General features: G+C 34.0%; 1 protein-coding gene across 8 annotated transcripts in view; it reads right to left on the reverse strand.

Moving 5' to 3' along the window:
* The window catches only part of LOC131803465 (uncharacterized), a 116441-nt gene that overhangs the window by 622 nt on the left and 103086 nt on the right, over positions 1-12733 (reverse strand). For 2 of the 8 annotated variants that reach the window (XR_009342604.1, XR_009342605.1), the window contains exons 2-4: positions 4961-5105; positions 4014-4335; positions 3759-3863 (exon numbers count right to left, since the gene is read on the reverse strand). Coding sequence is in view for 1 of the 8 variants with exons in the window: in XM_059124826.1 (XP_058980809.1) it covers positions 1971-3176 (1206 nt within the window). In the remaining 7 variants the exon portion in view is untranslated. The other 6 variants (XR_009342601.1, XR_009342602.1, XR_009342607.1 and 3 more) reach the window with 4 other exon arrangements.

The following is a 12733-nucleotide window of genomic DNA, read 5'->3' on the forward strand; positions in this document are numbered from 1 at the left end:
TATTATTGCATTTGTGATTAATCTGTAAAATGTCAAATCGGCCATGATATCAAATCTTTACTGGATTTTAAATAAGGCAATTTGGGGAGTTTGAAAGTGCCGGTAGCATAATCTAAAAAAATATTTGTACTGTTTAAATAATTTTGTGAGTGGACCAAAAAGGCCACATTAATACTCAGTAGGAGGGTTAAGTGAAATGAAATATAAAATCAGGAATACAAAAAAAATTAAAGCTAGATCATAATGCATTTGATTTTGGTCATGGTTTTCGGTAAATTAACCACTGTGTATTTTGAAACATAAGTCTACGCAAGCTTAGTTATAGTTTCTACTCAATATACTTACTATCAAGTTTCTTATTGTAGGTACTACTAGTCTTCCTATTATACTTACTACCAATTTTCTTTTTTACCAAATTTGCGCCATATGTAATATTGTCTGATTCATCAGATGATGACTCAGATTCGGAAGTTATGTTTCCACGAAGATTATCAAAACTATTATTTTCGGAGTTTTCCTCATTCCTACAACCAGCAGCTGACAGCAAAATCTTCGACACTGTAGTGATTTCCGCCATTGGTACCGATACTCTATAAATACTTTTGTGTATATCCTTATGGTGACCAAGAAAATTTGCTAGCTTATCCACACAGTGGACCAAAAAGGCCACATTAATACTCAGTAGGAGGGTTAAGTGAAATGAAATATAAAATCAGGAATACAAAAAAAAATTAAAGCTAGATCATAATGCATTTGATTTTGGTCATGGTTTTCGGTAAATTAACCACTGTGTATTTTGAAACATAAGTCTACGCAAGCTTAGTTATAGTTTCTACTCAATATACTTACTATCAAGTTTCTTATTGTAGGTACTACTAGTCTTCCTATTATACTTACTACCAATTTTCTTTTTTACCAAATTTGCGCCATATGTAATATTGTCTGATTCATCAGATGATGACTCAGATTCGGAAGTTATGTTTCCACGAAGATTATCAAAACTATTATTTTCGGAGTTTTCCTCATTCCTACAACCAGCAGCTGACAGCAAAATCTTCGACACTGTAGTGATTTCCGCCATTGGTACCGATACTCTATAAATACTTTTGTGTATATCCTTATGGTGACCAAGAAAATTTGCTAGCTTATCCACTGTGGCTTCTTCAACGTTTAGCAAAGCTGTATACGTTGCTATATGCTTCCTTAATTTAGTTCCTCTTAATGTGTGAGGAATAGTAGCCCCACACTCTAAGGCAAACTTGCGTAATAACGGGCAAGCTCTTATATATTTTTTTGATATTCCTGATGATCCGGGAGCCGCGAAAATATAGTGATTTGATTTCGGGATTCCGGCACTATTGCGATGCTTTAATATAAGGTCAACTGCCTTTCTACTTAAAGGATCCAGCAATATGCTGACACTACGTCCTAATTTGCCTCTTAGGGTAATTCTTACATACTGTTTAGCGAATTCAAAAGATTGGTTAGAAATATTATCAAGAAATCCAGCTTCTATATTGTCAGTAATAGTTTCCTTCTTATTGTAGTTTTCAATAGTTATTCTCTCGATCTCACCGGCTCGTCGTCGATTGAACACTTGTAGACATATTAGAGTAGTATCAAAGATAAATTGTTTAGTTAATGTAGCTATAGAATATACCATTTTGGTTCTTAGAAAATCATAAAGTTGTTTGATATCTTTTTTGTTTGGCAAATCTTCCTTCTTAGATCTTTTTTTGTTTTCTCTATCTTCAATAGCTGTTTTATTTATTTGAGTGGGAGTCTCTTCAACCCACAATGAAACAAAATTGTCCAGAAGGTCTTTCATATCAATATTTTGATTTTTTATGAACTCATTCTTTTGTATGTTCCCACGAACCTGATAAGTTGGTGGCAACTGCTGGAGTAGAAAACCCCCGACCAAACTCCCACTTTGCAGTTTTGCGTAATGCTTCAATTGTCATATCAAACTAATGTGGCTTAAAAATTTCCTTCAACTCCTTTATTTCAGGATGTAATTTTATGCACTCAATTTTGAATCGACCCAAGAGTCTCATGTTCGCTCGGATTTGATCATGGTGGTGAATATCAGGTAACTTTTCGGATAACCTGTTGCCGTATCTAATTATTAGTTCGTCGTACCGAATGGCCTTCGTAATTTCATCGTTTCGTAGAACGGGAAAAATCGCTGTTTTGATTTCTGTGTTTGCCAATTCGTGTACGTATTGAGTGATTTTCCTACCTTCAATGAAATTGTTCCGTTTATTTTTTTTATTAGAGCATTTACTAATATGAGTTCTTGCCGAAGTGATGCTATAATACCCTTTACAGTGGACGCAGCATACGTAGTGGTCTGCTTTATGGTATGCTTCTGATTGTTGTCGTCTTGTAACGATAAGTGAACCTGTATTTTTATCATGAGCGGTATTATGTATAAAATCTCCTTTTTTTCGGAGCTTATCAAATATTTCTCTGCGTTTTCGGTTTCCTTTTGGTAAGGCCATTGCCATTTTAACCATATTCTCCTTTTTGTGCCTCAAACAAAAGTGTCGAGCAATCTTACATTGTAAGGTTTTGCAAAACACACAGAAATGTTGCTTTGATTTTTGCTTCGAAAATGGTACTGTCAAAACATCGACTTTTACTGGTTTAGGTATAACCTCTATGAAGGAGCTCACATTTGTGCTATTGTTGTTGTTGCTAGAATCGGGGGGTAGAAACTCTGACGTAGAGTTTCCTGGCAAAGTTTCGATTGTAGAATTTATTGTGCTTATATCCGTAAAACCTACACAGTCACTGGTTTCTTGTGGTTCAATTGCCGTTGAGTTTTTGAAGTGGAATTGATCTGTAGTCCGCATTTCAGGGGACTTTCTATTAGATATTGCTCTCCATGACGATTCTTCTAATCTGTCCAATGACAATAGCGGCGACCTAATTCCGCTAGTTGATCCTGTTTCCTGTAGTTTTTGTGGGTTTTTTACGGATGTGTAACCAGAAACGTTGTGTATTACCATACCATTTGAGTCAGGTGGTAGACAATCGGACGAAAAGTCTTCTGATTGAGTTTCAATTGTAGAATTTATTTTGCTTGCATCCGTGGTATACAAAGTATTATTGGTTACTTTGGGTTCAATTGCGGTCGAGTTTTTTATACAGCTAGGGTTAATATTCTGCATTTTTATATATCCTATTCTATATATTTCTATTAGATATAGTGCACAAAGACGATTCTTTTAATATGTCAGCTGATGACAATGGCTGCGACTTTTTTATTCGTTGTTCATTTCGTGGGGTTTCTTCAGATAACCCCAAAGAATTAATTGCTACAGTTTCCCAAACTTCGTTTTCTGGTTTGTTGACCTCTCCCATTCAGTGCATATTTCCACAGTAAAACCTTGAATATATGCTTTAGATGGACAATTTAAGTCCATTGATTTTTCTAATAGCTCTGTTGATGAACAAATTTCTGATGGATCTGAATTATTTTTTGATTTTTCTTCCGATTTACTATTTTTGATGTCCGGCGGTAAAATTGCATTTTCTTTTATTTGCTTTTGTTTAAAAAGTTGTAATTTGTCATCTACAAAAATATACCATGTTAAAACTTTCCCCAAATATATATTTCTATATTTGAAATCAAATTTGATTCCAAAAAAACAATGCTAGGACTAATTAATAACTGCATCATCACCATGATTTTTCAATAAATAGTAATTATATCTATTATAAAAATTATATAGCTATTTTTGTTAACTTACCGCTAGTCGAAATTAAATTAGCTGCATATTTTCCGCCTTTACATTTCACCACACACGTACCTCCTTGGATTTGTGTTATAGATTTGGAATTTACGACACAAAATTCTGAATCGTCATATGTGATCAAGGAGAATTTAAATAATATATAATAAAAAAATATTTAGTGTCAATTATTTTTGATAGATATTTTTAGTTTTATTTTTAAAACGTTTCTTCTCCCATAAACTTATGGTTTTTTGGGCTAAGTATGCTTACCGGGATAAATCAAATTGTCCTCTTGATATAGTTTCAAAAGATGAAAAATCTGTCGTATTATTCTCTTCCGAATCCGATGCGTTATTTTCACCATGTATAGTGACTGAAGACATAGGCTCTTAATCTGATCTGTTTGATCCTAGTGGAGGTAGATTTTTTATATACTCTTTCATGTATAACATTGTCGACGGTAAAATATTTTGATAAGCACGACCACGGCTCGCAGGAATTCTTGGTGCTATTTGTGTTCCTTGATTCTCCGCGTTTATTGTCCCCATTAAATTCTCACTTTGTTTCTTCTCTTCAAGATTTTCTTTATTATCTATGAAAATTAATGTATTAATATTTTAGTCCTGGTAACGTTCTAATATAAAATCTAACTCTATTGTATTCTACGGAACTCTACAAAACTCCGACGGATATAATCTTGAGTTTTACTTAATTCGGTTAGTAAGTAAAACATTTTCCTTTGACGCTTTTTAGACTTTTACAGTCATATTGTTTCTTGTGTTTAATTATGAAAAAAATGGCGCCTGTGATGCTTTAAGTTTATTTTTATTTATTTTTTGGACAAAGTAGCACGATCTAAATGATCGTTTTTCTATTTTGTGACCAAATTTGTTCCAGAAATTTCACAAATATTTTTGGAAATAAAATTCGAGCAATATTTATAAAATTCCGACGCGGGTTTGAAAATTATATTATTTCTTATTCACCTGCTGTGATTTTTTTCTTAAAAATCATTTTTGCATATTTTAGCAATAATTTTTCATACCCTTTGCATGCTGACAAGGACATGCGATGAAAAAAAGTTATTATCATGATTTCACAATATATAGGCATGTCATGGAAACTAATGTGTCGCATAGACACATAATTTATACTCTTATTTAAAAAACGGTTTAATTATTTGAATATGTTTTGTATATTAAATTGTATTAACTTACCGTCAGCTTTAATGAAATTTGCGGAGTACGAACAGCCTTTATACTTTACAATACAATTGTCGGAATTGTGATGCTTCACGTCTTTTGTTTTGACAACATAGAAGTCACCGTCATTGTCAAACTTTACTAGGGAAAACATGTTGAACTAAAAAAAAACTTTCAACGAAATTTTAAAAAATTAACTAATAAAATAAAAGTGTTAAGTTTTGTTTTATAGAGAGGGTTATTTTACATCTATTGAAGAATACGTAAAATTAAAGTCAAAAAAATTTGGGACTAATAATTATTATAGATGCATTTTCAAATACGCGTCTTCAATCTTTTCTTCCTTTACAAAAAATAATTTAACGATAAAATATGCTAAGCAGAGCTTAAACATACTCTGTGTTTCTTGCACGAATTCGATCGGAAAGCGAAACTGGAGCAATCGCTCTCACTTTTTGATCGCTTCCTCGAGCGAGTAATAATCGCTCACAAGCATTACTCTGAATTAAGCAAAAATAAAAAAATTCCGATTTGAATTCATTTTCACCCAATATGGCTAAGTCCATATACTTTTGGGTCCACTGTTGTCCCATTTGGAGGTGTGAGATTTCTGAATTCGCCATCAAAAATTGGATTAGACCACCCAATCTATTATTCCCTAAATATATTCCAACGTCAGAAAAAAATGCGATTTGTAGTCACCCAATATGGCTAAGTCCATATACTTTCGGATTTTCAACACCACTCCTTCATTTACTATTAAATTATACCTTATATAGTACTTTTCCAACAGTAATGGTACCCTTTTTTCAAAACATTTCCATATATCCATCTAACACAACATTTCGATTTGCATCTCTACCATATTCAGTACTTTTGCAACTCTTATGATATTCCTTTTCCAAAAGATCTCTACCTTTCCACCCTAACACTAAATTACGAATTTCCACTTCTACTCATTATATTTACGTTCGAATTGTACATTATTAAGTACTTTTTTGTCAATTATAGTACTCGTTTTTTAAAACATCTCCATATATCCACCCACCTTTCTCTACTCAACAATTATATCCTATTTAGAAGTATTCCAACACTTATTGCTCTCGTTTTCCAAAACTTCTTTATATAACTATAGAGAGCTTACCATTATTGATTCTCATACCAAATTCGACGATTCTAGATCCATTCATTCATAACATACGAATAGTAACATTTAAAGTACATATTAGAAGTTTTCGCACCCTTTTGGTACAAATTTCCCAAAACGATTTGTCACATCTATCCTACACACCATCGGTGACGCTGAATCCAAATTGCAGAGCTGTAGCTCTTCTCGGTTCCTTTTCGTACCCTTCCAAACGTCAAAAAATCCAGCCTTAGCACTCACCTACAGCCCAACATCAACCCGGACGGAGCCGACTATCTGACACCCTACACCACTGCTGTTATGTGCACAAAATTGCATTGGGTTTTTATAGCCTTCACTCGACCATATGTGTCAAATTTCATGCCTTTTGGGCTAATATTGCACATTTGGTGCACAATGCATCAAACCTCGGATGAAGTTATATATGGGAGCAATATCTGAATCAGATCCGATTTTCACCAAATTTCATAGAGTTAATTCTTGGTGTACACTGACTACATGTGCTAAAGTTCATCCCCTTTGGACTGATATTGCACAGGCTGAGCACAATAAACCAAAAATCGGATCAAGATATATGTGGGAGCTATATCTAAATCACATCCGATTTTCACCAAATCCCACAGAGTTAATTCTTGGTGTACATCGGCTACATTTGCCAAATTTCATCCCATTTGGGGTATTATTGCACAGGTTGTGCACAATAAACCAAAAATCGGATGAAGATATATATGGGAGCTATATCTAAATCTGATCCAAACCAAACAAACATTGTTTGCAAAATTACATCTCAATCGGATAATAAATACGACCTGCATTTTGTTCACAAGAATACATGGACGGACATGCATAAATCGATTAAAAAAATGATTCCATGAATATCTTCAAAAGTAACCATGGGTCTATCTCGCTTATTTCTCTCTGTTACAAACAAATTCACAAATACATAATACCCTTACCACTATGTGGTGTAGGGTATAAACACATTCTATTAAAATTTCGGTTTTAACACTTAGGTAGAAAAGGAAACTTGTTGAACTAAATTTTAATAACAGCAGCATTTGGGGTAGTTTGGACCAGGAAAGGCTGAATTTATTTACACAAAACAAGTAAATAAGAAGCTAAGTTCGGCCGGGCCGAACTTTAAATACCCTCCATCATTTAGAAAGAATTTGAAATTTTAAAAAATCCGTCGAAAAATAAAGCTAAAATGAAAAAATACTGAATATCGGGAGATACCGTTATATGGGGGCTAAGCGAAGATGTGGACCTGCATAGATAGGTTGTAGTACCCATTGCGAATATTAAATGCGAAATTTGAAACTATTCCGGTGAAAAATGTCGCTAAAATCACCAAAATACCGAACATCGGGAGGTACCGTTCTGTGTGGGCTATCCGAACATGTGGACCTACATAGGCAATTTTCTGTCATAGGTTGTAGTACCCATTGCGAAAATTAAATATGAAATTTGAAACAATTCCGGTGAAAAATGTCGCTAAAATCATCAAAATACCGAATATCGGGAGGTACCGTTATATGGGGGCTATACGAAGACGTCGACCTATATGGCCCCTTTTCAATACCAAAAGTCCTGCACACATTATATACATTTCGTTCGGTAGCTAGAGTGATTTTCACAGACGGACAGACGGACGGGTCTAAAATGTATATTTCGAGGTGTTACAAACGGAATGAAAAATTTAATATACCCTCCATACTATGTATGGTGGAGGGTATAAAAATACTGAATATCGGGAGATACCGTTATATGGGGGCTAAGCGAAGATGTGGACCTGCATAGATATTTTTCTGTCATAGGTTGTAGTAGCCATTGCGAATATTAAATGCGAAATTTGAAACAATTCTGGCGAAAAATGTCGCTGAAATCATCAAAATACCGAATATCGGGAGGTACCGTTATATGGGGGCTATCCGAAGATGTGGACCTACATAGGCCATTTTCTGTCATAGGTTGTAGTACCCATTGCGAAAATTAAATACGAAATTTGAAACCATTCCGGTGAAAAATGTCGCTAAAATCATCAAAATACCGAATATCGGGAGGTACCGTTATATAGGGGCTATCCGAAGATGTGGATCTGCGTAGATATTTTACTGGCATAGGTTGTAGTACCCATTGCGAATATTAAATGCGAAATTTGAAACAATTCCGGAGAAAAATGTCACTAAAATCATCAAAATACCGAATATCGGGAGGTACCGTTATATGGGGGCTATACGAAGACGTCGACCTATATGGCCCCTTTTCAATACCAAAAGTCCTGCACACATTATATACATCTGAGCAAAATTTCATCAACCTATGTCATTTCGTTCGGAAGCTAGAGTGATTTCCACAGACGGACGGACATCGATAAATCGACATAGAATTTTACGCTGATCAAGAATATATATACTTTGTGAGGTCTAAAATGTATATTTCGAGGTGTTACAAACGGAATGAAAAACTTAATATACCCTCCTTACTATGTTTGTTGGATGGTATAATAATGCATATATAAGTGCATGGACTCCCGCAAACACAAAGACATAAAAGAGACTTATGAGCAGGGCACCCGGTTTGTGATATTCTGGTCAGGAATTTAAATAAAGATTTTTTGGGTGTTAGACAGGTGGGTTTCCACTATTCAAGTGTAGCTCCAAACAATTTACATTTATTTTTGTCCTATATGGGGTCGCAACTTTTCAGCCGATGTACTCTATTTTCAACCAAAATTATTGGTCACCGAAAGTATATGGGAAATAACCATATGCATTTTTAAGAACAACACAACAGTTTTTTGTTTCTTTTAAGAACAATAATGCAAAATTTTTTATCACGGTTTTATAACATAATTTGGATGTTATTGATAAATTGGTCAAAACACACATTAATACGCAAAAAGCAAAAAAGTTTGTACTCTAATCATGAATTTCAATAAACTATTGAAGACAAGCAGCATATGGGCACTCGTCATTTCCATGATTTTCTTCTTTTGATCCAACGATTTCAGGTACTCCAAGCGAAGTGTTTCTTAAATTCCGCACAATTGTAGGTAGTTTTTAAAACATGAAAAAATCTGCAAACGTAAAATGTTTAATAATTGCAAACGATGATCTACGAACATGTACTTATACTTTCCATTGAATTTTGATGAACTGAGCTTCCTGGCATTTGCTTTCATTTTACTACTCAGGTAAGCAAAATTTTCATTGTGAGAAACACTGCAAATGGTCAATATTTTCCAAACATTATCCATTTACGTTGATTTTGTTCTAATGTTAAAATAAAATTATTGTATAGGGAACACGAAATTGATTTTGTTCTTTGTTTTGCTATTTAATTCGATTTTGAGTAACAGGGATATGTAAATATATTTTCGACATAATGTAGCACGACCAATGACATCAACGATCACCGTTTGTATGTTTGATGCAGGGCCGCGGTTACATAATGTTGTGTCGAAAGTCGATACAATCTCAAAATCGATAAATCGAATCGATAAATAGCAAAAGAAGAGAACAAAATCAATTTATTGCTCCCTATACAATAATTTTATTTGAAAGGGCGCGAAGTAATAAACAAAACATTGGAACAAAATATACGTAAATGGATAACGTTTGAAAAATATTGACCATTTACAGTGTTTTTCACAATGAAAATCTTGCTTACCTGAGGAGTAAAATAAAATCAAATTCCAGGAGGCCCAGTTCATCGAAATTCAAATGGAAAGTTTAAGTGCATGTTCGTAGATCATCGTTTGCAAATATTAAACATTTTTCAGGTTTTTTATGTTTGTTAAAAACTACCTACACCTTGTGCGGAATTTAAGGAACACTTCGCTTGGTGTACCTGAAAGCATTGAATCAAAGAAAGAAGAAAATCATGGAAATGACGAGTGCACATATGCTGATTGTCTTCAAGAGTTCATTGAATTGAATTCTTTAAAAACATTAGGTGCAAATTCATGATTTCTGTACAAACTTTTGTGTTTTTGGCGCATTAATGTGTGTTTTGATCAATTTTTCAATAACATCCAAATTATGTTTTAAAAACAGTAATAATATTTTATGAATATTTATTAGTAAAATAAAACCAAAAATTTTTGTGTTGATTTTAAAAATGTATGTGGTTATTTCATCTATTCTTACGGTGACCAACATTTTTGGTTGAAAATAGAGTACATTTAGACATCGACTGAAAAGTTGTGACCCCATGTAGGACAAAAATAAATGTAAATTATTTGGAATAGTGGAAAGCCTACCTGTCTGGCACGGATTTAAATTCCTGACCAGAATATCACAAACCTCTCTCTATGAGGTTTTGAATGTCGCGTCGTACGAACTCCGCGATAAGAGTCGGCCTATATATGGATCGTGTGCACTGATCATAAGAGTGCATGCACTTATATGTGCATTATTTTGTTTGATTGAATTTAGCCTTGCCTGGTTCCAATTACCCCAAATGCTGATGTTATTAAAACTTAGTTCAACAAGTTTCCTTTTCTGCCTAAGTGTTAAAATCGAAACTTTAATAGAAAGTGTTTTTATACCCTCCGCCATACTATGGAGGGTATATTAAGTTTGTCATTCCGTTTGTAACTCCTCGAAATTCTCATGTTAGACCCCACAAAGTATTGGATCAGCGTAAAATTCTAAGTCGATTTATCGATGTCCGTCTGTCTGTCTGTTGTAATTACGCTATCATTCGAACGAAATGAGATAGAAGGCTAAAATTTTGCACACATGTTTATTTTGTCAGTAGGCATGTTAAGTTCGTAAATGGGCCATGTCGGCCCACGTTTTCGTATAGCTCCCATATAACTGTACCTTCCAATATTCGGTATTTCGATGATTTAAGCTACATATTAACCGGAACTGTTCCAAATTTCGTATATGAAGTTCGGAATAGGTTCTACAGCATATGACACAAAATTGCACATTCAGGTCCACGGCTTCGTATAGCACCCATATAACGGTACATTCCGATATTCGGTATTTTGATGATTTTAGCGACATTATTAACCGGAACTGTTCCAAATTTCGTGTTTGAAGTTCGAAATGGGTATTACAGCCTATGATAGAAAATTGCCTATGCTGGTCCCCGTTTCCGTATAGCCCCCTTACATCGGTACCTCCCGAATTTCGGTATTTTGAAGGTTTCTGCCACAATCAACATTGATAAACATAGTGGTTAAGGGTATAAATAGTTCGGCACGGCCGAAATTACTACTTACTGTCTTAACGATTTTCTTCATTTAAAAACTCACCTGCGCTTCTATGACTTTAAACAAATCAACATAGTGGACAACGAGAACCATCAATAAAAAAGAGGACACATAAAGTACGTTAATAAAATATGGAACGCAAATCAAAAAAAGTACTGTTCACTATAATAGAGTAAACTTATGATGCAAGTAGGCTTTAATAATCCAAAATGTTTAATAAAAAAGATACATAACTATTTGTCAATAATAAAAACGCTAACACTGCAATAAATGACCTTCACCACATAGTGTTAGTTTGTGACTTCGGAGAAGATACATAGGACTGTCCTTAAATGTCAGACTGTCTTTAAATACCAGAATTGCAGGCTAAATTTTGAGTTTTTTTCTAAAATGTTCAAGCTGTCCCCCCTCTTCAACATTAACCGCCTGGGCCGCCCTTGTGTATAGAACTAAAATCATTTCAATCCAATGAATTGTATTAATTTTCAAATCTTTTAATAATCAATTTATGAAAATAAAAAGTCCGAACACCAAAAATTGAAACAAAATCTAATTATTTTGAATTGAAGGAGCGCCAGACATTATTTAATCACACACGCACACAAAGGGTTCATCGACAGCAGCAGTTTGGCAGTAAATGTATGGGCCGCTTACAAAGCATACAAATATTGAAAACAAAAAAAAAAACATGACAAAAAAGGGTTAATCATGGCAAATGATTCATAAACACTATCTATTACCCCACCTTGAATATTCATCTACCAATGATTTCAGGTACTCCAAGCGAAGTGTTTCTTAAATTCCGCACAATTGTAGGTAGTTTTTAAAACATGAAAAAATCTGCAAACGTAAAATGTTTAATAATTGCAAACGATGATCTACGAACATGTACTTATACTTTCCATTGAATTTTGATGAACTGAGCTTCCTGGCATTTGATTTCATTTTACTACTCAGGTAAGCAAGATTTTCATTGTGAGAAACACTGCAAATGGTCAATATTTTCCAAACATTATCCATTTACGTTGATTTTGTTCTAATGTTAAAATAAAATTATTGTATAGGGAAAACGAAATTGATTTTGTTCTTTGTTTTGCTATTTAATTCGATTTTGAGTAACAGGGATATGTAAATATATTTTCGACATAATGTAGCACGACCAATGACATCAACGATCACCGTTTGTATGTTTGATGCAGGGCCGCGGTTACATAATGTTGTGTCGAAAGTCGATACAATCTCAAAATCGATAAATCGAATCGATAAATAGCAAAAGAAGAGAACAAAATCAATTTATTGCTCCCTATACAATAATTTTATTTGAAAGGGCGCGAAGTAATAAACAAAACATTGGAACAAAATATACGTAAATGGATAACGTTTGAAAAATATTGACCATTTACAGTGTTTTTCA

The sequence above is a fragment of the Musca domestica genome, unplaced genomic scaffold (assembly GCF_030504385.1).
Source record: "Musca domestica strain aabys unplaced genomic scaffold, Musca_domestica.polishedcontigs.V.1.1 30, whole genome shotgun sequence".
Taxonomy (NCBI): Eukaryota; Metazoa; Arthropoda; class Insecta; order Diptera; family Muscidae; genus Musca; species Musca domestica.